Source organism: Astatotilapia calliptera, chromosome 15 (assembly GCF_900246225.1).
Source record: "Astatotilapia calliptera chromosome 15, fAstCal1.2, whole genome shotgun sequence".
In the NCBI taxonomy this organism is placed as follows: domain Eukaryota; kingdom Metazoa; phylum Chordata; class Actinopteri; order Cichliformes; family Cichlidae; genus Astatotilapia; species Astatotilapia calliptera.
The window spans coordinates 33,468,501-33,496,399 of NC_039316.1; the positions used below are offsets into that span (position 1 = coordinate 33,468,501).

Genomic DNA, 27,899 nt, shown 5'->3' on the forward strand with positions numbered 1-27,899 from the left:
TCAGAGTCATATATGTAATTTCTTTATTTTCTATATAACCAACCTTTTCACAAATTCTATTAAAGTTTGTTTATCAATATAATCAAACATGTTGAATATACAGAAAAAGGCAGAGAAGCTTGGAAAAGCAAAGTGGACCGTTTGAGGCATTTCCATGTTAAAACCTGCGACGATATAAAGATAAACAAGTACAAAACATACAGCAGTTTCTACTCAACACGAGCCAGTTCACGAGCATAAAAATAACACAACTAGACGAAGAAACGAAGTATGAACGGCGGACGAAACAAGTACCAACTCGGAGACCTGACAGGTTGACAGGCTCGGCTCTTGCGTCATATTTGCGCGCCATCTGCCTCGTTTCTGTGGAGGACGTTGAACATGGGACACCTTGGAGCTGTATTTCTTCTGGTCGTGGGTCTCTCCTTCTATATTTGGGGTATGTTGTGGAAAGAAAAAGCTGCTTCTGCGTGTGTGTGAAATGAACCGGCATGTCGTTTTCGGGGCGCGTGCAGAGCGCCTGTTACTTTGAATGAAGCGTGCTTGCAGCGCGAGCGGGGTTGTTCTTGGTCTGTTACTCATGACGTGTTTATGCTTTTACTGTTACTAAACCATAGACAAACAGTGCTTCAGAAGCCGAGGCGTTTTATGTTCGGGTTGTTGCGTGCGCGAGTCTGTCAACATAAAACACTAAAAACAAAATTATATTATGCGATGTTTGCACAGTCACAGTCTGTTAGGGCAGAATGAATCATTATGATGTATTTGCATGAAACAAACCTGGTACGAGAGCCTGTCACATTGTGATTGATTTAATGTGATTTTTTGGGGGGGAAACTTTTTGGAAAATGTGCGTGTTGCCGGTTGATTTTAGCAGGTTAATGAATGGGTTTTTAAAAATTAAATATAGTACTCTTGGATATTATTAAAATACCTCTTTTGTCAGCAATGTAATGAACAAGTCCTTTCTTATTTTTAATAATTCATTAATTTATCAGCTCTTTCCCACAGCAGTAAAACACTCAATGTGCCTCGTTTCCAGGCGCTGCAGGTCACTTTGTGCCCGCTTGTCACCAGCAGCGAGAATTCACGTGCAGCGATGGCGCATGCATCTCCACCCTGAAGGTGTGTGATGGACATGCAGACTGTGAGGACCGATCGGACGAACTCCACTGCAGTGAGTGCACACATGCGCTTCATCACACACATGCTCATTGCTTTGTGTTTAGCAACACAGATGGTGTAATCTGTTTGGCCTATTACAACATTAGGACAACTTTCTCAGCAACTTATGCAGAATTTACTTTTTTTCTAAATATGATTTTTTTAAAAATAAAATTGAACATTTTATCCATTTATTTATTTTAATTTTAATAAGGCAGCATAGTTGAGATGTTATGTTCCATGCATGACTGATACTTTAATAATGTTAATAAATCTAAATCTGCACTGTTAATAATTGTCCTACTCAAGATTTATGGCATATTGTATACTGTTGCACCTTTTGGACTTCTTTTGCAGAACAGATTATCTTCTGTTCTCTTGCTGCGTGGGAATATGCCATTTGAGATTCTGTTTTTCTAATCCTGCTGAAGTCATGAGAGTCTTTGATATCGAATTCCAGAGAGATTTAGTGTTCATCACGTACATCAGCCTGCGGGTTTGCCAAACAGAACCCTGCAGGAGGGAGTACTTCTGAAAGGATTAGGTGTGATTTTAGGTTAAACATAAACTTTGCTGACGTGAATGAAGCCAGCAGGTTGGAATATTTGTTTAGAGCTTGGGGATGTGTGAGTCCAACCTGAAAGGTTTTGGTTTGACTGCTGGCCAGGAAAACTAAAAAAGTGAGTAATTTATTCTCACTGTCCTACTAAGAAATGCAGGGTTCATCAGTTAGGCCAGGAGACTTTAAAGAGACTAATCCAGTCCAGGTTAATCCAGTATAACTAGGAGCATTAGACACATTTACTATGTCGGATCACGCTCTTGTTTTCTTGTCTGTTTCAGATAAATTACACACGCACAATAGACATGCATGCTTGAATTTTAGTTTTAACTTTTAGCTGTGACTCTTCACAGGCCATGTGTGGTGCACCAAAGGTGAATTTGCCTGCCAGAGCAGAAGGTGCATATCAATGGATTTCTTATGCAATGGTGTGGATGACTGTGCCGATGGGAGCGACGAGGCTTCCTGCATGAACTGCACTGCTGGTTTCTTTTCCTGTGGGCCGTCTGATGCCTGCCTGCCCAGAAACAGGGTCTGCGACAGGCAGACTGATTGCAGAGATGGACGTGATGAGACCGAGGAGTTGTGTGGTTTAGCTCAAACCCTCCCGCAGGCGTCACCGAGATGTGCTGCGTCAGAGTTTCCGTGCAAGAACGGCCACTGCATCCGTCACGCCTGGAGGTGTGACCACTCAAAAGACTGCTCTGACGGCAGCGACGAGGAAAACTGTGGTGAGTGATGTGATGTGCTGTGCAGCTCCACTTCCTTGGATAAAATGTTGAAGTTGTCAGTAGCAAAGCTATAGTGGCTCTGTTGAACTTGTTTTTTTTTTTTTGTTTTTTTTTAAGGCATAGCGCAGAATAGAAAAATGCGATTCTATCTACCTTTTTGTTAGGAACACCTAGACCCAGTTTTGCCTTCAGAACAACCCTAATTTTTTGCAGATCAGATTTTGGTCCATATTGACTTGATAGCGTCACATAATTGCAGCGTATCCATGATGTGATATTAAAGTAAAAAGTTGCTCTATTGGATTGAATTCTGGTGACTGCTGGGGGCATATTGAGGGGAAACTTGTTTGAGAGGATGTGAGCTTTGTGACGTGGCACAATATCTTCCTGGGTAATGCACTGTGGTCATAAAGGATTGAACATGGTCAGCAACAATACTGTAATAGCTGATCATGACCATGAGGTAGGCCCAAAGTGGACCAAGAAAATAATGTCTACACCATTACACCAAAACCACCAGCCTAAACTGTTGATGCAAGGCTGATGCAGTAAAGCACTATACAAATACAGGCCATTTACCATTCTTTCATGTTTCACATTTCCACTGAATTTTGCAGCAGAAATCAAACCTCTTAAGACCAATTCCACATCCAGGTGCTGCTGGCACCTGGATGTGTCATCCCACAAGAATGCTTGAATGACAGGTTAACCAGTACACACCTTAACAACCTTCCCAGCAGCTTGAAGCAGTCTAATTATTTGTCTCCAATCAGCAAGGCATTTTCTCCTAAAGAACTGCTGCTCTCTGGATATTTTCTGTCTTTCATAGCAGGTTCATGTCCTTGTGCATAGATGCACTGAAATATCTAATCAGCCATGTGATTGGCTGATTAGATATTTGCATTAGCTAACAATATAGCTGGTAAGTGTATAAAGTTTGTAGTTTTAAAAGTTAACCAATGCGTTTGACCTCTAGTGTTCCAGCTGCCACCCAGAATGAAGCCATATTGGATGCTGCTGCACACTGATGATAATGGGAAGTAGAATAAATATTGTATGGTGATACTCGAGTTCTACAAGCCAAAAAGAATACAGGCTAATCCAATTTGTGCAGGCCTGCAGCAATCACGTCTGATTCATTTTTAATAATGTGCATGTTAACACTACTGTAATACAAGATAATGTTCTTGTAACTGGTGACGTTTGATGCCTGAAGTTGAAGGTGGGTAGAATGATGGTAGCTGGGAAGAGCTTTTACACAGATGTCCAGAAAGTGGGTGTAATGTTTGAAATGTTGGTGTCACGGAAAGAAAAATTGTCACACAGACGATCTCTCTACTCCCTGAGGGGTTTTCAGAATTTCCGAACTTTCAAACAGATAGACAGGTCTCACAGTTTTGAGTCACAAAACGGTGACGTGTCACAGCGTCATCCAGCAGAGGGCAGCACTGTACTGCTCTGTATTGCAGAGTTGGTGTACTGAAGTTAGAACAGCCAAACATTTTAGCTGAAGGCTCTGTTCAGACTAGAGTTGATAAAAATTGCTGCACCTTCATCAGTGTCTGAGTTGTTGGTCACCTGTACAGTTAGGAGACTAAACACAACGCAAGCGTCTTACTAATGCGTGTGTGGGAAAGCTGAGTTAATCAGCAGAATTGCGCTTTCAGTTTGTTATCAAATATAATAACAAGGTGCTAAAATTTCTCAGCTTCTGTGATGGGATAAAATATGGCGTGCTGATGAATTATTGCACCTCCTTAAGTGTACAAAAAAATTCCACAAAAGTTGGGATGTTTCCAACATTAAAATGTCGGAACTGAGAAAATGTGCTGGAAGCTATCCCAGCTGTCATGGGGTAGAAGCCGGGGAACACTCTGGATACTAAGATGAGGCTTAAAACAAAGAGCAAACCAGTAGTGACAGATGTGCCCAGTAGTGGAGTACAGGCCCCAAAGATGATTGAAAAGAATAAGAATTCTGTGCCAAGATGTCTCTGTGGGGTTTTCGTCATTTATCTGAGACATAAAAATGTTTTTCCTTGCAACCTATGCAAGGATATGATAACGTTTGTTCAAGCTGGCATCAGTGATATTATCCTGACTCAGCTGTTCCAACAGGAGAGACACAGGGTCCATATATCCTGTGAAATGTCAATGAATGTTGGTCACGTTCAACATAGATCAATTCAGCACATTATAAAAACATGATATGTCTTAAAAAGTACTTTTTTTCTGTATGTTTTTTTTTTTTGTTTTGTTTTGTTTTGTTTATGAAGTCCTGAACCTGACGGTATCTGAAGGAGTGATGTGCAGGGAGATGAAATTTCTTTTGTATTTGATCAGTGTGATAGAGATTTAGTCTATCATACTGTGAGCTATGTTCACAGACGGTGACTTCTGTAAGTGTTCCTGAGCTCATGTAGTAATTTCCTTTGAAGTATCATGGCACATTGTATTTGTGTGTGTGTGTGTGTGTGTGTGTGTGTGTGTGTGTGTGTTTTTGTTCTTTTTGTTTTTTTTTTTTTTTTTTTTCTTTTTTTTTTTTTTTTTAAATGCACAAAGATCACAGCCATCCGGTGTTGATTTCCAGCCTTGTACCTTGCGCACAGAAATTTCTCCAGAGAGTCTTTTGATGATATGTTATGAGTCTTTGTAGCTGGACATTGAGGAACATTATTCAAAGTCCACAGTTTTGCAGACTGGTTGAACCTCTGCCCATCTTTATTTCTGAGAAACCCTGCCTCTCCAAGATGCTCTTTTTTATACCTGCTCATGTTACTCTTTACATTACTCTTTACACACCAGTGGCGCTGGGTAATGATTCACACAGGATCTGTTACAGCAACGACTTGTGAAAAAGTCAGAAAAAGATAATGAGAAAAATGTAACTGTTTATTTTTTTTACTGGGTTGAACTCAGAGAGAGGTGTTTGGGGGTTTTTAATTTTAATTTTTGGAGGATGGCATGCCCAATAATTGGACACCAAGGGTGTTGTAGTTTCAAGAGAAGGGCACGTGAGTTTGTCTTGGAAAACTTCCAGAAGGTTGACGATATGCTTCTTTGAAATTAGAGTTGCAAATGCATTCAGTAAACTTCATTTCGCTGCCTCGTGGTAGAAGCACTTCAGCTCAGTTAAGCTGGTGCAGTCCATAGTCTCACATATTAATGTTTGGAGGAAGTTTGAGAGTTGTGGCTTCTGAATGTTTTTCATAATTGTCGCTCATCATCTGCATGAACAGCTGGGTAGAGGCTCAGTGGGTCATTGTGTTTTGGTGTGGTTACTTTACGTTTTAACCACAGTGCAGCTCGAGTGATATCCACCCCTGTGGTTGACACACCCGTTTGGATTATCATGTTCTCGTTGCAGACTCTCATGTTTTACTTTTTCTCAAGTTCAGCTGCCGAGATAAAATGTCGAGCGTCTCATTTTCATTAATGACTCCTTCAAATTGCTCGGTTAGCTTCAGATATGTTTAGAAATAGTAAGCGAATGTTGGCATATGAAGACACTAAAGCAAAATGAATGTGCTAAACATTGTGCTGATTTTAAGCAAGTTTAATCATGCTGGCATTACCCGACTATTATTAGTCATATCTAGATAAAAGGGTGCTTTTTGGTGTGAAACCACTGCTGATGTGCTCTTTTTTGTGTGTGTGTGTGTGTTTTCTTCTTGTTGCAGATCAGGACGAGTGTCTGGTCAATAATGGCGGCTGTTCTCATCATTGCGTGGATCAGCCGATGGGTTTCTTTTGCCGCTGCCCCGACAACATGAAGCTGGTCAGGGACAGCCAGTGTGAGGGTGAGTGGCAGCCTGATGGAGCAGCTGCAAAAACAACCCCGCCCGAAGATTTATTTATTTTGTATTCATAAGTCAGGGTTGTACCATTCGTCTTACATACATATTATAATACAATGCAAGCTATGACTATTTACTCTAGTAAATTATCTCTTTGATTCTTTAGAGGTGGATGTGTGCCTAGAGAGGGACACATGTGATCAGCTGTGTGTTCACAATAACGGCAGCCTTACCTGTGAGTGCCAGGAGGGCTACAGGACGAATGCAACAACTGGAGAGTGCAAAGCTGAAGGTGAACAACAAATTATCTCACAACAATTTCAGATGTGTGCCATCAGTGGAGCTGCTAGATTTTTAAACAGTTTTTATTAGACATTTTGTTCCCCCTTCCACCTTAAATTTACTATCATACCATAGAAAGTTGTCGCAGTTGCAATTCGTAAAAATGAAAACTCTTCTGCCCTGTTTCAGTGCTGTTTTCACAGAAGGGCTCACAAAGATGACCGCAGGCTATCAACTGGCTTCGAGTCTCTACTTAGTGGTCACGTCTTCCGTTTGGTTTCACACTAACACGTAGAGCAGATCATGTCAGAGCAGAGTTTCCAGTGTTTGATACCAAGTTAAAGAATGCCAGCAGCAAGTATTTGCAAATAATCTGCGATTTATGATGTTTTGAGCAGCTGAAGATGGTTTTCCAACACGATTTGACTGTAGGCTGAGAATAGTGTGGAATAGCCACAGACACATTCACTGAGTTAGTCTGTAAAAAGTCTATTTGTTTTTATATTTGTTCCTTTTTATCTGAGATAAGGTGTTTGTTTTTTTTTTTGTTTTTTATGAAGTCTGGCTCAGATCCCACTAATAGGCAAACCCCAAGTGGATGACTGAATTCATCTTTTGCACAAAGACTTGTTAGTGCTGTGGTCCAAAAGAAGGAAGTCAGCTAGGATTTTCAAATAGATACCACAGGCGTGTTTACTGGAGGGGTGAGGGGTAGCGTTGGCTGTTGCCAGTATTTCTCGATTATCAACACTATCTGTAAGTACAATCAAACTTTTATGTCACGTTCACAAAGGTTACACCTTAACAAATATTGACTCAGTCACACTATATAGGTTGACACAACTGTACAAACATATTGCTCAAATCCGTAACTTTAGCGTAGATACACTTACCGTAGTCAATGGCATTTTCCATTCCATTTTGTTATTATGTGACTTACAATGTTCCTGTTGTGCAAACTATTGTAAAATGACCCTGAAACTTAATTCGCTGCCACTGGAAAAAAAAACAAGGTCAAAGAGTTTAAAGCAGGCCCGCTGACATTGTCACTTTTTCCACACGTCTTCAAGGACATTTAGAAAAGTCATTAAAAAATAAATAGTGATGGCACATCTGGTTTAAATGAATGAGTAAATTGAAGATAAGTAGACATAGACAGGGGAAATTCACTTGTTGCAGCAGCACAATGAAAATGGAGATGAATACAGAATAATTTCTACTGTTTATAAGTGGTTGCTGTACACAGTAAATAATGTGTATCTTTTCAGGAGATGAAGCTCAGCTGGTCTTCACCAGTTCCAAAGGGATCCAGCTGAAAAACATCAGCAGGTCTGAGTACATGGAACTGGCACCGCATGTGCCGGGTCCCCTGGCTGTCATGATTTCTAATCGCACACTGTACTGGGCCCAACAAGGAAGAGGCTCCATTTACAGGTAACCAGCACGTTTCAATATGACCTGCTTTCCAAAGTCACATGTGACAGTTGCAAGAAAATCTGAGGTCCAAAAAATATATACACATGGATGTTTACCTGTTTTTTTTGTTTTTTTTTAATTTATTATTTATTAATAAATTTTTTCCCCTAACGCTGATGTGGATCTGTGTGGCAGCAGGATAAGTGAGATAGCCCATACCCATTTTCAGAGTATCAGTTTTAGTTTCGTAAGTATTATTAGCAACTTCCTTATTATTAAAGATATACAAAATATGATCTGATCAGATAAAAAAGGGTACTTTGATAATCTGGAAATTGTTTCCTGTCTGTGGACCAAAACTGATTAGCTGCAGAGCAGAGAGACTGGATTTTAATATTCCTATCTGTATCCAAACCTGACTGGTCTCTTTTCATAAACACACATTCACTGGACTACAGTAATGTGTCAGGTAGTTGTTTCAAACTCGTGGCCCGGGGACAACTTGCGGGCCATGTCATCCCTACTTGCGGCCTGTATACCGCAATTTAATGTGAGCAGAGAGCACAAACACGCTGAGTAATTGGCTGTGTTAGTTCAGTGAGAGAGTCAAAAACTAACGTGTACAATTATGTCTGCAGTTTTATTTTGTTAAATACAAACAAAATGATAGCAGAAGTGCTGCCATGTGTCTGTAAAAAAAAAAAAAACAACCCCCCCCCCCCCCCCCCCCTGCATTTTAGGACATATTTCTGTGTGTTTTCTTGTTTCGTTTTTTGCATTACCTGAACACCAAAATGGCCCTCAAGCGAGATGACAGTGTCAGCAGTGGCCCATAGCTCATTTTGGTTAGGTGTTAAAATAAACTCTGTGCTCACACACTCTTACTTGTCCACCAATGCTTGCAGTATAAATAGAAACGGTACAGCATCATGGTCTGAAACGTGACCCAAACACAAAAACGCTATGGGACGGTGAAAACAGCCACATGCTGCGGCGCCGCTATATCAGTGTGACTACCGCCGTCACTGAACTCCAGATTCAAACCAAACAATATATGTTCTGATTCTCAAAGAGTGTTTCTTAGACAGCTTTGACTCAGATTAGGGCAACAGAAAGCTAATAACCTTCACCTGACCAGATTATTTGGGTAATAGGTAATTTAGTTGTGTCAGTATCAAATATCTTCTCTCTCTCATGGCACACAGTGATAATAATCCGCATACAAGTGTGTCGGTGTTGTTGATATAAGGAAATGCAATTTATGGGGAAATGTTTCTAGTTCAACAGCCTTCATTATGCAAAGCATTTCAGAATAAAAGTGATTCTGAGAAGCATCAAAGAGTGACATGAGTCTGCTGATACGGCTATAAGGGAAGTTTTACTTTATGCTGATTCATTTAAATGACTGATCACAGGCAAACAAGAGAGTCAAATTCCACATCTCAAACAAGCTCTTCAAGTTATGGAGAGAAAATCACATATCACCTATGTCATGTACTTAGTGTTAAGTTTTGAGAAACTACTGTTGTATAAGTGAAGACTTTATCTTGCAGATTGCTTTCTCCTATAAAGCGATTAGTGCTCGGATGCTTCTTAAAAAATAAATGGTTGCCCATGTGTGACTGATATAATACATTTCCTTCATTTCTGCATTTACGTGTGGATGGGATTATTTTTTTAAACGATAATACAAAAAAATACCCATGTACGTGTGGACGTAGCCTTAGCCACACATGAAAACAAAGGGAAACAAAGCCATGATTTGACCTCACACATGCACTCTTGAAAGCAGTGCAGAGACAGAGTGGAATCATCAGCTAGTTCAAAGTAGATCTGTGTATCATCAGCATAACATAACAGAAGTGATACTGTATTTCGCAAAGGTTAGTCACAGTTCCCACGATTGTAGCCTGTTGTTCCTGTTGAAGTTATTGACTGTAGAGATCAAACAAAGAGTATACGTATGTTTTCACCTTACGGTGCAACCTATGCAGTGATGTTGTATAGCTTGTGTGCTAGCTAGTTTAAAAAACTTGATACAATGACATATATCGTTTACCATAGTTTTTTTTTTTTGTTTGTTTTTTTAGTGGAGTAATGAATAGTTATGTCTAGAGATGGACCGATCCGATATTACGTATCGGTATCAGTCCGATACTGACCTAAATTACTGGATCGGATATCGGAGAAAAATAAAAAATGTAATCCGATCCATTAAATATCACGAAAGCACCTCACAAAACTTGCAACACGCCGTAACTCACCTCAGAACGTTAGCATGTCGGAGCAGTATGCATCACGTGATAGAGCGGCTGTGGCATGCGGGACCTGTCGGTGGTCTGGATAGCATTTGGAGCTTCGCTAGCAACCCGGCATTTCATCTCCGACAAAGTTATCCCCGAGAGAAGTAAAGCAAGTGTGTAAGTCCATCTCTGAATGTTTGTAAAGCATTCCTGTGTTAAGCTTAACAAACGATATATGGAGCGACTGCCTCTTCTTGCTGCTACTTCAATCATGAAACTGCTTAATGATCAGCTGATCGGCTTTTCTGTCGCGAGTCGTGTCTCTAGTTTGCTTTTGGCCCACTTTGCACAAGAAAGAGGAAACCAGCGGCTGAACAACAGCAGCACGTTTAAGCTTGATCAGCTGTTGTTAGAATTTATTTAATATTACTTTCTACACCAGGATCTTTTTCTACGTAGCTGACGCTGGTAACTGTGCAGGGGCGGATCTAGCAAAGTTTAGCCAGGGGGGCCGATAGGGCATGAACAGGGAAAAGGGGGCACAAAGACATACTTTTCTTTCTTATTCTCATTTAAAATGTCTAGCTTTTAATAAATAATTATCTGACACCCAAAGTTTTAATTTGATGTAAAATGAATAGAAGTCAATTACTGTATATAGTAACTATTAAGTCTAATATACCCTAGTAAGCTATAGTACTTTTTCCTTTGGGAAGGTACCATCTGTGCAGTCTGCAATTTTGTTGAAGAAAGATGTTGAATCTATTTAATATTTCTTGAAAAATAATTGATTTCTGTGCATTTTTTTTCACACTGCATCAAATTAAGGTTGATTACGTCGATTAAGCATCATGAGGTGGAGCGTGAGGGGTGGTTCCCTATTTTTTATTTATTTATTTTTGTTGTTGCTGGGAGTTGGAACCCTATTAGTTAGGTTGCTTAATATTTATGCTAGGTACTCTTTAAAATACCAGAATAGGGAGGATGGTGTAGGTTTAAGTTTATTAGATTGATCAGTATTGCTGAACTATGAAATATTTTTTTTTGCATACAGGTATAACAGAATAGCTTTAGTGTAGTTGTTGTTTTAAACTTGAGTATGAACTTATACAAAATGCAGCAAGATATTTAAAAAACAGTTTTGTTGATTAAAAAACACTATCGGATTCACATCGGTATCGGCAGATATTCAAATTTATGATATCGGTATCGGACATAAAAAAGTGGTATCGTGCCATCTCTAGTTATGTCTATAACTTCTGTTCCCTGAAGGAGAGGAACGAGGTACAACATATAAGTATGGGATATCACGACCTCGTGTGCCCTGGCTGAAGAAACCTTTATTCACCGCTGTCATCACAGTCATTCCTCAGTTTGATAGCCGCGCTTCAACGAGCCAAACTGCTCAGTGGGGCCACCTTGTGTTGTACCTCATTCCTCTCCTTCAGGGAACAGAAGTTATAGACATAACTATTCGTTCTCTTTCAGTTGATTCACTCGGTACAACATATAGGTATGGGACATATATACACGCCCCGCAGAGCAGCCACCAAACCGGAATCGGACCACCACCACCTTAGTGAGCGGTAGACCTAGCAGAAAGGACAGTATGAGCCACCGATGGGGCTGTAACATCCAACCGATAAAACCGCACAAAAGTGTGCGGTGATGCCCAACTAGCTGCCGCACAAATATCACCTACAGGCACCCCTTTGAAAAGAGCCCATGAGGTTGCCATCCCCCTGGTGGAATGAGCTCTCACCCCGTGGGGCAAAGCAAGACCTTGGTGCCGTATGCCAGTGAGATAGCTTCTATAATCCAGTGGGACAGCCTCTGTTTGGACAGAGCTCTACCTCTATTTGGATTTGGATGTGCATTTCCCCCAGTGGAAATGATACAGAAGCACGTCTGGCCATTGGTGCATATTAAAACCCGATTCTTTGATCCCCATAATAGAACAGAGAAAACCTGACTCAGAGTGGTCAAAACATTTTTATATTTAATTCTTTATTCAATCATCTTCCGGAAGAGAGAGTCCTGCACAGCCCAACGCCAGTTGCAGGATATCTAACAGAATCATAAAATGTGTCTCTGTGGTAAGACTCGACTTAAGCGGTCAAAGAAATGCAAGAGACTGATGCTGTCCAGTGTAGCAAGTGATTTATTCACCATTTTGTGGCCCAAACAATATTTACAAAGAAACAAATAAGAAACTCAAGTCTATAATTAACTCAGTTCAAATAAACATAACTGAACTTAAATCAACAGAAATTAAGGTCAAACTGCACACAGCTACACTGACCTGAACCTTTCTCCTCAAACACCTGAGTTTGTCTGCTTAAATAATCCACTTAATCAAACAATTTCTCCTCTGGACTATTCCATTCAGTAGGTAGGTAAGATGAACATTATTATATTCAATCCTCTACTACTCCTCTTGACTGGCAACATAAACTCTGTGGTGTAATCAATACATATCACAACAGTAAATCTATTTCTTTATAAACCCTCTAAAATCAACTTTATTAAATTAAAAGAGTTCTTCCCCTTCTGCACTTGGTCTCTTCCTGTGACCTCAAATGAACCCAGAAGGTATAAAGCAGGAAGTAAAACTACATTTCCTCCTTTTGCTTCTGGAAGACAGGTAGGTAAGGTAAGTTCTAAACAATACCAATTAACAGTTGAAATAAATAACATGTTAACTTAACAAACTTGTAGGAATTGATTTAAACCAAGATGTTATATTATATAATCTGTAAAAGTGCAGAACATAAACAAACCCGGGATAGTAGATGTTTGCCTATTGCAGATTACATGTGAAATATGGTTAAATCAAAACAAGAATGTTAACTAAGAATGTAGACAAATGGTCTTCTCACCCACTTTGTCACAGTCTCATATAGATGTTATTTTGGTACTTTACATGTCACACATAGTTTCAACAACTCCTTATATACGGTACAAGTTCCTCTTTTCTGCCTGGCTTCCCTTATTTATTTATTTCTTTAAAATATTTATTAATATGCTTGTATAGCGCTACACTAACTTCCTGTTTTTCAGTCTGGCTGAGCACTTGGTTTGTGAGTCAAAAGTGGCCTTGCTTTACAAACCTTCATTACTAAAGTACATAAAACAATATAATCAGCGCCTCCATGCCCAAGGGTGCATCGTGGTCGATTATGGAGAAGAACAGGGGGCAGTGAGTATTAACCTTGGAGGGAAAAAGATCTATTTGCGCCTTGCTAAATAGATCCCAAATCTGAGCCACTAGATTTAAGATGGCGCGGCCACGTCCAGACGCCTTCCTGACCGCTCCGCTCCGACTATCCACTTTTCTTATTTTTTGCTCTGGTTTACATTCCAAAATCCTCTAGTTTTATAGTATACGACAGCAGATCACTTGTAAACATCGGTGACAAGGTTGCACATCTAATCTTGGACACTTTTAAACCCGACCCATCCTGGCCGCCAGAGATTCTACGCGGCGCGAAGAACAACAAAGGACGGGCCGCTCATCCGAGGCGTAGAACAAAGAAGCGCCGGGGGACTGGCCAATGTACAATCCATGGAGAACAAGCTCGATGACCTAAGAGCAAGAGTCACCTTCCAACGTGACATGAGGGAATGCAACATTTTGTGCTTCACAGAAACATGGCTGACCCCCACCGTGCTGGACCAGGCCGTAACTCCGTCGGATTCATTCTTTGTGCTCCGCACGGACAGAACGGCAGAGTCGAACAAAACCAAAGGTGGAGGAGTGTGTTTCATGGTAAACAGAAAGTGGTGTGATGCCAGGAGCATTTCTACTCTTTCCAGCAGCTGCTCGCCACATCTGGAATTCCTGAGCATTAAGTGCCGCCCTTTCTATCTGCCGTGTGAGTTCACCTTGGTCATCGCCACGGTGGTCTACATCCCACCCCAAGCGGACACAGGTATGGCTTTGTCCGAATTACATGATGTGCTGAGTTCGCTTCAAAACAAGGACCCGGGCGCAGCCCTCATTGTAGCAGGAGACTTTAACAAAGCGAACCTCAGACAAGTCATGCCAAACTTTTACCAGCATGTCTCGTGTCCAACGAGGGGGGATCGAATTTTGGATCACTGCTACACGCCATACAAGCAGGGCAACAAAGCTGTCTTACACCCGGCTTTTGGGAAGTCTGACCACAATGCCATCTTCCTCATTCCCCACTATAACATACGGAGGGAAGAAGTAACCACGAGGGAGGTGAAACGGTAGTCTGCCCAATCAGAAGCTACGCTACAGGACGCACTCAACGACGTCAACTGGGACATGTTCAGAGCATGCGCAGTCGACATCAACGAGTTTACGGAAGTAGCAGTATGCTTCGTCAATATGCTAGCGGAGGAGATTATCCCCACTGCGAGAGTCACCACATTCCCAAACCAGAAACCGTGGATGAAGAGATCGATCCGCACTGCAGTGAACGCCAGGACCTCCACCTACAACGCGGGTCTTGCCACTGGCGATATGAGCGCCTACAAAGCGGCCTCATACGGCGTGCGCGCGCGGTGAGAGATGCCAAACGCCGGTACCGGGAGCGTGTGGAGTCCCGCTTCCACCAGGGCGACACACGGAGTATGTGGCACAGACTACGCACCATTACGGACTACAAAGCCAGGGACACTGCGCCAATCAACGCCAACTCTGCATTCGCCAACGAGCTGAATCAGTTCTACGCCCGTTTCGAGGTTAGCCAGGCGGCTAATGCTATCTACCGCCTGACTACCGAGGACAGTGACGTCATCAGCGAGAGACCGGTGACCATCATCGCGGAGCATGACGTCCGAGCGGCATTGAGGAGAGTGAACACAAGGAAAGCGCCGGGGCCAGACGGCATCACCTCTCTCTCTGAGGGGCACTAGCGCTGCCTCGGCACATTTAGCAAAGGTGCGAGGAGCGAGCGACAGCCCTAAACGGCAGCACCAGGTATTCATAGGCTAAGCCCTCGAAAGCATATCAGGAACTGCCTGCGTTTCAGGTTTATAGCCACATGAAAATAAGCATCTGTTAGATTGGTTTGCAACAATCAATCTCCTGGGCCGACTTCATTCAAGACCTGTCTGAGTGTTATTGATTGTAACATGGAAAGATGTACATTCATACATTTTTTTTTTTTGGAGGCACCTTTCCTGGGGCACAACAATGAAAAACAGCGGTAACACGTGATGTGGTCACCTGAACATTTAACACACCTGAACAGGGAGTTACAACCTGAGGCATTTTGTGTGCACGGGTTTTGTGCTTGGGAGACAGTGTTAGGCAGCGCATTCTGGAGCTGACAACCTAAACAGAACTTAAGCGGCACCTCTTGGGCGGCAACAGAGGGGTAAAAGCAGCGTCTCCCTGCTGCTGGCCCCCTGTTCCCCTCAGAACCACAGCTAGGAGGGCTGAGGCTTCTTTCTCCTGGGCGTCGGGTGGGCCTTTGCTCCAGGCCGACTGGTGTGGAGCTCGGGCTGTAGGATGTGCTTTTGCTAGCGGCACACCCACTGTAGCAGTGGGCGCTGGTCTTTTGCCAGTTGGCAGAGGAGCGGCAGGCCTGTGAGAGCTAGCTGCGGGCTTGGGCTTCGCCTGACGTCTGGGGATGATGGCGCGCAGAGCTTCTGTCTGCTTCTTCCTCAGATCGAATCTAACCTGAATGGCTTCAAGTGAATGTCCAAAAAACCCAGCCGCAGACACTGGTGCGTCCAAATATACAGCCCTGTCTCTATCTGGGACATCTGAGAGGGTCAGCCACAGCCACTCTGCGCCACTACTGTCAAAGCCATTCCTCTGCCCAGGGAGAGCGCTGCACAGCGGGACACACAGAGGATGTAATCTGTGGCAACTCTGACCTCGTTAGGAAGAGGTACCAGCGGGCTGTCATCAGGAACCAGCGATTCGAGCTCCACCAGGCACATAGCCTGGTACGTCTGGAGCATGGTGACGGAGCTCATTGCGCAAGCAGTGCCGGCCTGAGCCTGATAAATCTTCTCCAGCTGCAAAGCTGAGAATCTGCAGTGTTTGGATGGCAGAGTTGCGGGGCCGCCAACACCATCGTTATGGGATGGGGCCAGATAAGCAGCCAGAGACTGCGTTAACTAAGCCAGCTTCCTCGGCGCCGTCCAACTCCATGTACTTTCCATAGCCGGGCACAGTGATGCGGCTAGACAGAGGTTTGTCCCATGATGCCGTTAGCTCGCAGACAAGGTCTGGGAACATGGGAGGCGCCTTTTTGGCCGATGCGGGCTCTGGTAGGAGGAAAAAACTAGCGAACCACGACGGCTTTTGAGCTGGCGGAGGAGAGGACCAGTCCACCTGCAGCTTCTCAGCAGCACGGCGAAACAGGGAGAAAAGAAAGGTGTCATCGTGGCTGACTGGCGCAGCGGTGGCGGCACATTGGGCCATGCTGTGCGACAGCTGAGCGTCCCAGCACTTTTTCCACAAACATCACCCATCTTTCCAGGGTCGAGCGCCAGAGGTGGCGGCAAAACGCACAGGCTTCGGGCTCCGTCAACACTCTCCTAGCGTGAACGATCCCCAGGCAGACAGTGCAGGCATCGTGCTGGTCGCTATCATGCAAAGAGAGGACGGGAGAACGGAAGATTTCTGCTTTGCTAGTTTCAGTTTGGAGTCCATTTTAAAAAGCAAAGCAAAACGCTGCACAGTTAAAACTCGAAATTAGTGCTCTGCGGGCAGCCCACGCACCAACTGCGCAATGGAGGCTAACACCAACAGGGGCAGTTAAGCTAAGTTCAAGTCAGCAGACAACGGAGCTAACTAGCAGCAGCTAGCTAGCCCAACTCAGCAGAGGTGTTCTCAGCGAGGTGAAGAACGTAACAACTGAGGGATGACTGTGTCCCGATTCGCGATGTTGAGAACCAAAACAAAATACCAGAGGCCCAGAAGGATGCAATCAAACAGATGAGTTTATTGAACACACGCGTGGGAAGATGTACACTGGGACTTGTCCTCTTCTTTGGCCCATCTTCTGTCACTTGTTACTAGGCAAACTCAAAAGCAACAAGAAGTTGAATACATTCAGGCCTTCACTCAAGCCTGTTTCTAGATTATATGTAATATATGTGTTTTGTAGGCGTGTATGCAGTTTTAACCTTCTATAGCTCCAAGTCACTTACACAATAGATTGTCTGGACATCGCGCCAAACAAAGCTTACAACCTTTAATTAATTGACTGAGCTTCAGCTCTTTAATAAGCACAAAATGCAATGTGTATAAAATGGTTATAGCTGCACCTGTAATAAAAATGTCAATGTAATGCCAACAGCTTCAACAAATGCTTTAATGAAATGATGATTAATTTGATTATGTCTTAATGCAAAGTGAATTAATCCAATGGTAATAATGATAAGTATGAGTAGCAGTAAAATATTTCCCGTATTCCACAACTGTGATGACAGCGGCTATAAGTGCAGGCGGGGCTGTGCGTGTGTCATCACACGTCATCTGCCTTAAAGGCGTGAATAAAGGTCTCTTCAGCCAGGACACGCGAGGGCATGATATCCCATACATGTGTTGTACCGAGTGAATCGACTGAAAGGGAACTTATTACACGGTCTCCACCCCCCTGGCTAATAAACTGCCCCTCTGTCTCCCAGGAGGTATAGGGACAGTTTCTTTCCTACAGCTCTGAAATCTAACACCCCCTGCACACACACCTGAAGACATGCACAAGGCCACTGCACTTTACAATACCACTTTTTAATAGTATTCCCTTTTTTATGTGTGTGTGCCGTTTCCATATTGTGAATATTTGTTTGTGTTTGTCTATATTTTTTGTTCTTGTTTTTTTTTTTTTTTCTCTTTTCTCATTATGTAACTCCAAAATCACAACACAGAATCTTTGAATGCTAAATTATGCCAGTTGCTCCTATATAGAAAGTACAGCTAAGGCTGTTAAAGTGCACAAGTACTGGCCTCTAGTAGTGGATTAAAAAGTAAAATAAAAAATTTGACTTGAAAAAAATAAAATGTGTGTATATATAATGGTAAATGGCCTGTATTTATATAGCGCTTTACTAGTCCCTAAGGACCCCAAAGCGCTTTACATATCCAGTCATCCACCCATTCACGCACACATTCACACACTGGTGATGGCAAGCTACATTGTAGCCACAGCCACCCTGGGGCGCACTGACAGAGGCGAGGCTGCCGGACACTGGCGCCACCGGGCCCTCTGACCACCACCAGTAGGCAACGGGTGAAGTGTCCAAGCCGGGGCTCGAACCGGCAACCTTCCGATTACAAGGCGAACGTCCAACTCTTGAGCCACGATATAAGATATACGATATAAGATAATAATAAAAAAAAAAGTGTTTTGAGTAACTGCTAAAATATTTCACTGAGACAGAACTGGAAACATCAGCCTGATAGTGGAGGGGAAGGAAATGTTGGTCATGAATTGTTCTGTGGTGGGGGTGACTGTGGTGATGCATCAGTCTGAGACGTGCTAACACTAACATTACTGTTGCTAATGTGGCTAAAATAATGTTTAGGCCGAGTTCTGATGAATTAGCCTGTTGTGGGATGGCGCCAGTGGCATGGATGGAGTCTGATTGGATTTGTTAGAGCTGAAATTTCAATAAACACACTGTCGTTGTTGTGGTTGTTGTTGTGGTGGGGTTTTTTTGTTTTTTTTGTTTTTTTAATGTGTTGTCTGGGCTTCTTATTTTCACTCTTGCATTGTTTTTTTTTAGGATCTCCTTGGATAGAAAGCCACAGGAAGCTGTGTTGGTGCTGAAAGTTCAAGATTCGGTAACCAGCATGGTGGTGGATTGGATCCACCAACTTCTCTACTGGACCAGTATAGAGATGGGGTGCGTTAGCGTGGCCTTTCTGGATGGTTCAGCTCATCGTCGGCTCATCGCAGGGCTCGACAAGCCCTCCGCAGTGGCCGTGGATCCTCTCCGAGGGTACGAGGCTCTGGGATTTTGCATTTCATTTTAATGGTTAACAGCACAAGATAAGGAAAAAAAAATGCTTCACCTGTGATAAGGGGCTGTTGCATCATGGTTGTTAAATAGCAATGATTGCATTTCAAAGCAAAGAAGCTAAAAGCCAGCACGTCACGCTGGAGCTGGTTAAACATTTACACCTTTACTTGTCCAGGGAAGGGCAGCACATTACAAAACCCTACATTAATACAGTTTAAATGGTGTTTAAGCATGACTGTGTCCATGTCATGCTTGAAGGCATTGAATTATTCAAATAATACATTCTCTTCCTTGCTTTATGCTAGTAGGTCCAACCACTTCCTTTAGTTTTGCATATTTCTTTTTGCTTGTTTCGTCTTTATTGAAGTGTTATTTGTTGGCAAATAGCTTGTCTCCTAAATTAAAAAAAGACATCACCAAAAGGTAAAATAAGTCTTAAAAATCAAAGCTACAGAAGATCAAAACATGGGTGCTTTTATTTTCTCAGGCTGCTTTTCTGGGCAGATTGTGGTGTCTCCCCAAAGATCGAAAGTGCCGGTTTGGACGGCTGCGACAGAAAAGCTCTGGTCACTTCCTCAATACGCCAGCCTGTAGCCATCTCTCTAGGTACGTTCTGACATTCAAATTAATTGCTGTCAAACTGGCATTATTTAGAGAAATCAGAGGAGAGGAAAAACATCTTCGTCCTTAAATTAGGAACAACATGAGTTCATTTTTCTGTACTTCAGGCAGAAGTCAGACCTTCAGTTCGGAGCATTTGAATATATTTATGTTGAGTCACTTAGTGCTGGTATTCATGTTGCACGTTCCCTTAGATATGCCTCGGCAGCTGCTGTACTGGTTTGATGAGGGAATGAGAAGAATCTCAAGAGTAAATCTAGACGGTCGTCAGCGTAAAACGGTGGTGGAGTCTAACGGCTATCTAGACCGAGCGTTTGGACTGTCTGTGTTCGAGGTACAAGAATTACATTATGGTCTGTGCTGCCTGACATCCTGTGTCAGACCCGGGGGGCAACAACAAATGCATTTTAATACTGAAGGCAGCTATATGCAAGGAAACTAAATGCAGTGCATCCAGAAAGGATTTACAGTGCTTCACTTCTTCCACTTTTTGTTATTTTGTAGGCTTATTCAAAGTGCATTCAATTCATTTTTCACCTTAAAACCCAACACACAATACTCCTAACACAACACGCATGCGACAAAAGTGCCTAAATTTCCACTAAAAGATCTATTACTTGTGCCATTGGCTATCACTGAGAAGACATGCTGCTTGCACATTTCACCGGTGCTTGATCATTCCCCTTTTATAATTTCATCACAGCTGAGTTAAAGAGTTCAGCAGCAGCAGCAGCTGCAGCTTAAAACGAAAGAGAATATTTGGCCTGCACCACTTGCTGAATTGAAGTGTGAATACTTCCTGGATATACTGTATACAAGAAAATCACTTCATGATGAGATATGGAGCTTTCTTCTTGCATGCAAAGCCCGATTTCTGCTGTGTGCTGCTAAAGCTTTCCCTCACTGGGTTTCAGGGATTTGTATATTGGAGTGACGAAGTTACGCGGTCCATTTGCCGAGCAAACAAACACAACGGCAGAGACCTCCAAGCACTTCTGTCTAACGTCACCTCGCCAGGTGGTGTGCTCATCATACAGCCTGTTCTCCAACCAAAAGGTATGCCCAATCAAAAAGGGACTTCTTCACACTGTAGGTCCCAGACTGATAACTGTTGCTGATTTCTTCTAAGGACCCTCTGTTTGTGGACGTCCAAGGGCAGTTTGCCATCACAAGTGTGTCATTGACTTGCTGACCCAGGGTCCAAAGTTCAGCTGTGTTTCTCCAGAAATAGGAAGAAACAAAACAGAGGAAATTCCTGCAATCTCCCGTTCAGTTCCTGCAACAGCTTTATCGGATCCTACATTTTTGGGAATCCTTTCTCTGATTGGTAAGAACCTGTCAAAGTCTCAAAACATTTAAACAAATCAGATCCATACTGCACATGAAAGGTCGTCTTTCATTAGCAGCGGCACAAATTTTTCCACCAGAGTCAATAAAATAGAATAGAATAGAATAGAATTCAACTTTATTGTCATTGCACATGCACAGGTACAGGGCAACGAAATGCAGTTTGCATCCATCCAGAAGTGCTTTAGTGATATAGATATATTACAATATATATTAGCAATAATATAGATATGTGAGTATATTACAGAAATGGGTCTATTATGGTATGTTATAATGTACACGGTATGAAGTATGTTGTGAATATTCTATAACTATAAGTATGTACAGGCTGTAGTGAGTACAAGCTATGTACAGGATATGAACAGGATATAAATATGAAAAACTATACAGAATATGAAATAAATAACTTTACAGAATCTGGGATATACAGCTATACAGAAATGGGAACTATGCAAGTTGTAAACAGTTGTAGGATTAAAGATTATCGAATGTACAGAATGATTATTTACACAGAGCTATACAGTAGTGCAGTTAAGATAAGTGAGGGTGTAGATAGTTTCTACAGAGGCTATATAAAGTGCAAAAATGAATGGATCATTGATTTTCTTTTAGTTACAGTTTACCAGAGTAATTAGTAATCCAATAAACATGCAACAGGTCTCCATTGGTCATCACTGAAACATTTTTTTATTTTTTATTTTTTGCTTTGTGGCAGGGTGCATTATCCTGCTGAAAGCAGCCACAGCCATTAGGCAATACGGTTTCCATGAAAGGGTGGACAGGGGTCAGCATGGGTACCGTGACTGGTTTGTGTCTCTGCAGCCTCATATGCACCTAACTAATGCACTGTGTATTCTGACACCTTTCTATCAGAACCAGCATGAACTTTTTTGACAATTCGAGCTACGGTAGCTCATCTGTTGGTTTGGACGACACGGGGAAGCCTTTGCTTCCTACGTGCATTGATGGGGCTTGGCCGCCCATGACCCTGTCACTGGTTTTACCATTGTTCCTTGCTTGGACCACTTTTGATAGATACTAACCACAGCAGACCCGGGCCAACATGACAAAATGTTCACTTGTTCCCTGATAATATCCCACCTCTACCAGATGCCATAATAAAGAGATAATCAGTGTTATTCACATCACCTGTGTGGTCATAATATAATGCTTGATTACATGTATGAAGTCAAGCTTGCAAATGAATATCTTTGCAAAAAATGCTTATATGAATGTGCGTGAACGAGACCTGTTTTATAAAAATGCCCAAATTTAGTAGAAAAGCAAAATAAGAAGCATTTCATTTACCACACATAAGTAAATGTTTTCAAGTTTTTATGAAGCGTTGTTAATCCAAAGGGCTTTTTCCACAAGTGTTTTTCCATTCATGCAGCCACCCATTTGTCCACTCAGTGGAGGTAATAGAAGTGACATCATGCATGACTTCAGCTTCTATGTCATGTCTGGAACTCCAAAAAACTGATGAATTTCCTGTGTGTGTTTCCAAGTGTTCCTCAGTGTCCTGCTGTTGGGAATGGCTGCATGGTGGTGGAGGAAAGAATTCCAACCTTACAGATCTCTCACTGTGCAGAGCTTCTCCCTGAAGGAATCCCAGGACCCCCTCGTCATTCAAGAGCCACCAATGGGTTCAGACACACGTATAGTCAAGGTGAGAGGAGTTTTGAAGGTAAAACCAGTAGTTTGTGTTTGTGTGCACATGTGAGAGATACAGCTAACTGCTTTACATGTTGTTTTCCCACTTCATGGCTATCTTACACCCTCTGTTTTATCTTTTTTAGGACAATAAGATGCAACCCTCACTAGCAAAAATGTTTTAAAATTTCTTTTTCACTGCTCCCAGTGATTTAATAATCCTGCAAAAACACATCCAAAGAAGGAAACTACATAATAAACAATAAAGGGAAACCATAGCTATTGGGCAGGTAGCATGCAACTGCAAACTGAACCTGGACCCACATGCACGTGCGTTAAGCCATATAAGTCGTATTTTCAAATGTTTTTGTCATTCCCATTTTTTTCCTGCACACAAAAACAAACTGTTCATTGCGTTTATTGGACTATTCCTTAAAGAAAACGCCAAACAAAAACCGGCATTTCCCCCAGTGCTTTACATCCCTGATCTTTACCCAAGTGTCCAGAACATATGGTCGCAGTTCTGGTGATACGATTACAAAATCGATCATCGACCTGCAGCCTACAGCGTCCTGGTGCCACGTGCACTTATGCACACTCTTATGTTCAAACAAGGTGTTTGTTATGGCCAAACTGTGATTTGCACAGAAGTCCAATAACAAAACACCGCTCTGGTTCAGATCAGGGAGGCCGTTCCTCCCAATCACGCCCCTCTAGGTCTCGCTGTCGTTACCCACGTGAGCATTGAAGTCTCCCAGTAGGACAACAGAGTCTCCAGGTGGAGCACCTTCCAGCACCCTACCCAAGGACTCTAAGAAGGCTGGGTACTCTGAACTGCCACTCGGCGCACCCGGCCACCAGACGCTCGCCCTCGAGCACCCTCCCCAGGTCTGGCTCCAGGGTGGGGACCCAGTAACCCTATCCCGGGCAGGGTGAACTGTTCCCTCGATGGTCTTTTCATAGGGTACTTCTGAATCGCTCTTTGTCTGGTCCCTCACAGGACCAATTTGCCATGGGAGACCCTACCAGGGGGCAAAAGCCCCCGGACAGCATAGCCCCTGGGATCCCTGGGACACACAAACCCCTCCACCACGATAAAGTAGCGATTCACGGAGGGGTGCTATCTAATCTAGCAGTTCAATTGAAGTTTAGCTATACAGCCCCGTATCACAACAACAGTCCCCTCAAGGCGCTTTATATTGTAAGGTCAAGACTACAATGTTACAGAGAAGACCAAAAATCAGATGACCTCCTATAAGCAAGCACTTTGTGACAGTGGGATGGAAAAACTCCCTTTTAACAGGAAGAAACCTCCAACAGAGTCACTTAAAGCACATAGTTAGGGCTGGATTATCAAAGAGAGAGCTGGTTCCACAGGAGAGGAGGCCTGAAAGCTACTTTTAAATGCCCTGAGAACCACAAGCAAGCCTGCAGTCTGAGAGCAAAGAAGTAGAGCTTAGGCTTGCATTAACGTCTAAAGAGGCCTGCTTTGCATGCTCGAAGGAGCGAATTAGTAGATGTGAGGGAGTATATTGTGGCTAATGTGCAGGCTTCTCTTATTAGAGGAAACAGGATTGTCAAACAGCACAATGTGTTATCATAAGGTCCCTGACTCAGCCTTTAGTAGCCCTGAACAATGTTTTCACTATAAGGAGGCTGGCTAAGATCATCCCATTTATTGGAGTCCCCCCCATTATACATTTATGCATTTGTTTGTTTTTGGCTGGGCTCTGCTTGCTGCTTTGACTCGAGCCGCGTTCAGTAGTGATACACAGATCAGGGGTTGGGTTAATGTGGATTGAAACCTGGTGATCCTTCTTCAGTTATTTCATTACAGTCAGTCAAATCTTATCAAGCCACTGTATATGTGTGCATGAGGGTGGGAATGCATGTTTGTGTCTGTGTGTGCCAGTTTGTCTGTGTCTATATGTCAGGTCGGGTCTTAGACTCCACCTCTCTGGGAACTCCCAGGCCCTCCAAGGCCTATCTCCCCTCACCACACTCCCTGCCGGTGACTGATGCCCTCAGGGGTCAGTGCATTGGTGGTTCTTGGTGTCCAGGGCTGGGCACTCAGGTATGTACCAGCTCACTCCCGGTGGCTACCTGGCGGGGCCTGGCGCCTGTTGCTCGGTCAGGCCTCCTCCGGGGTGCGGGGGGCCTCCGGCCTCTGGGCCTGCGGCTCGGTTCACTCTGGCACAGCTGGCTGCCGGCAGAGCCGGCGGGCACGCCGGTGCAGCCCCCTCTAGCTTCTGCTCGGTGGCTACTGGGTGACGCCTTGTCTGGGGATCCTCAGCCCTTCCCATGAGGGTGGCACGGATGCCCCTCCAGTGGTCCTCCTTGGGCTCTCGCACTCTAAGGCCTCTGGATGTCTGGGGCCTGGATCTCCTCCATGCCTGCTTCATGCCCTGGGGGATGGGGCTATGGCTCGCTACATCCTCTTGCAGACCATTACATGTGGAAACCATTTGAATACAAGCGCGCTGATCCACACAGGTATGCACACGGGTGTTTACTGCTCGTAGACTTAAATTACACCTTTCTTGGCTGCTACTTCAAAGCACATTGTGCGCTGTCTGTCCTGCGTGCTGCACAACAACATCGAATATTTAGTATTTACTGCTGTTTACACTTAGCTAGATTAATGCGATGGTGTTGTGTTTAGTATGTTGCTTTATCATTAGTATACAGAAATACTAATGATTATGAAATTACTGCAACCCATCATATCCAGAGGTTACTCCTGTGCATGACCATTAGTATATTTATGCTTTATTTGTCAGATTTTTTTTTACTGTTTCGTCTTGAGAAGTGAGACATTTTTAACATTTGAAAAAAGAAAATAACACAGTATTCCACTTTCAAATGGATCCATTTCATTCATTCAGTTGAGTACACTTTGAACCTTAAAGATTAGCTTCGTCTGGTATAAACAATAGTTTATTGTGACCTTATGAACATCCTAGAGTTGCATAACGTGACCTTTGGTTTTATTGCAGAATAAAAAAATATAAATAAAAATAAAAAAATAAAAGAAAAAGCCACTGTAAGCAGTTCTGGTGAAGAAGAGTGGATTTCTTTGAGGGTAAAATTGGGATGGATGACAAAAAACCTAGTGCTTCTAAATATTGCTCCTTGCTCCTAAATGTTTCATGTGTGTGTTGTCCTTGAATTAAGCTGTGGTAAGTGCAGCAACTTTCTCTTTTGGTAGTTTAAAAAAAACAGCCTCGTGCTTCTGAAGCGACGCAATCAACAGGTGTTTCCTCCTCAGGAAAAACACGCACACACGCATGTCTTACTATTAAGATTTGAAGCCAGCAACCTCAGATTTTCTAATTTGCATCTCAGCTTTTAAAATAGTTAGAAAGAACTGCAAATGTGGGCTGTTTGAAAGGCTTACAGAATACATCCGTTAAGCTACAGTTTCTTCCTCCTGTCTAGACTTTAAACTGACACAATCACAATATAAACAAACAGGCTGTCCCATCAATGAGTTTCTTTTGTTTGTTTATGTGGAATTTATCCTATAATATATAGAAACACAGTTTGACTCACAAGTTAGAGGCTTATCCCATGCAGCAGGTTGACTAAGTCGTGTTTTCTTTGCTGCCAGGAAACTTTGCTTAAGCGGGACTTGGACGGTGAGTGAAGGTTTGACACAAGTGATCAGCTGACTGGGTTTCTCCCGGTGAACCTGGTGGTGTTTTAACCCCTGGCAAAGACCTCAGAGCTGACAGGACATCAAGGCTGCAAGCAGGCCCGGCTGAGAGTTCCAACTCCCCTGGAAGTTTAAATCTGTGATCTGGGATAAATATCTGCATTTGAAGAGGAGGAAAGTCCTTCACTTTTCAGGATATTTTTCACATAGCTCTCGCAACTCACTTTGTTTTTGTTAAAGTCATAGTTTATTTACTTAATGGTGAACAAGCACATCCAGTTTCTTTTTCTTTAAGTATGTCTAAGAAATGTTCATCAGGTTAACTGTTAAGGTCTTCACATTTCCATGTGAACTGAAGACGAGGTGAAAATATGTGTATGAAGGACACTGGCAGTGAGATCGTTCTGATAATTGACAACACAGTTTGCTGGTTTCTTTGATATGTTTTGCACTTTTGATCAAAGAGAATGAGCAAACTGTAGGATGAGGTTTCACAGATGAAATTATTTAGTCACTAATATTTGTTCATATTTGTATTTTAGTTTAGTTGCATCGTTTTACTGAATGTTTTGAATACTTTTTGCCTCGTGTTCAATTCACCAAACTTAACTCCAGCAGTACTACAAGTTTTACTTCCTCACATCAATCAGGAATCAAGCGAGCAAAATGCGTTAATTTAATAGACATTTAGTTTGGCACATTTTAAAGAGCATCACCAAATGTATGCATGGTCCTGTTTACACACTTGGTGTGAATCCTGCAGGGTACAAAGTGCAGAAGGTCACTCTTGTGTGTTTTCACAGACTGGATTAAAGCTGAAAGTTAAATATTGATCTAAAAAATCCATCCCTACCAGGATGTTTGTTTTTTGTTTTTAAATGGTCACCTTTTTTTTTTCTTCGTCTTAGTTCGATAAACTTTTGAGAGCTTTCCTCAGTGTTAGACCGCTTTCCTATTTTCTACAATATAACATCAACTATCTAGCAGCCACTTTTGTGCAGCACACGTTTTATTACCAGTTCAGAAGCTGGCTGAGTTAAATATTTCAACATTCCTAACCCAGCTCATGGCATCATTTGGAATCTCAATTCAGTTTAAAGTGACCTTAAATAAATACATAAAGGGCTTTTTTTCTTAGTCTATTACCAACTGTTAGAAAACCTATAACTGGTTTGGGGGTTTCTTCATGTTTTTGTTTGTGTGTTGATGCGGTTATGGTTGATGCTGTTGAATGGTTGACATGCCTTATCTGATTTCAGTCTCTTGATTTGTTTTTTTCTGTTGGACCTTAAAAAAAATATCTGTTGGTACAAACTGCTGACTTGTATGGTTAGTATTTATTTTGGTGGGTTTATTTATTTTGCAGTAGTATTGTAGCTGCTTTAGTGCTGTCTCTGTACTTTACATAATTCTGTTAATTGCTGTAAATGAGTCAAATAAAGAATTTTATGTTTTCCTACATTTGATGTTTTTG

General features: G+C 42.5%; 1 protein-coding gene across 1 annotated transcript; it reads left to right on the plus strand.

Moving 5' to 3' along the window:
- LOC113006570 (low-density lipoprotein receptor-related protein 8-like) lies at positions 1-27,889 on the plus strand. The gene is made up of 13 exons (XM_026142620.1): positions 1-439; positions 1,043-1,177; positions 2,080-2,457; positions 6,137-6,256; positions 6,420-6,545; positions 7,804-7,969; positions 18,913-19,128; positions 19,637-19,755; positions 19,965-20,104; positions 20,685-20,826; positions 20,900-21,097; positions 22,626-22,786; positions 26,381-27,889. Exons 1-13 carry the CDS (start codon positions 382-384, stop codon positions 26,414-26,416), a joined length of 1,995 nt encoding a protein of 664 aa, XP_025998405.1. The 5' UTR covers positions 1-381; the 3' UTR covers positions 26,417-27,889.
- Positions 27,890-27,899: the final 10 nt, after the last annotated feature.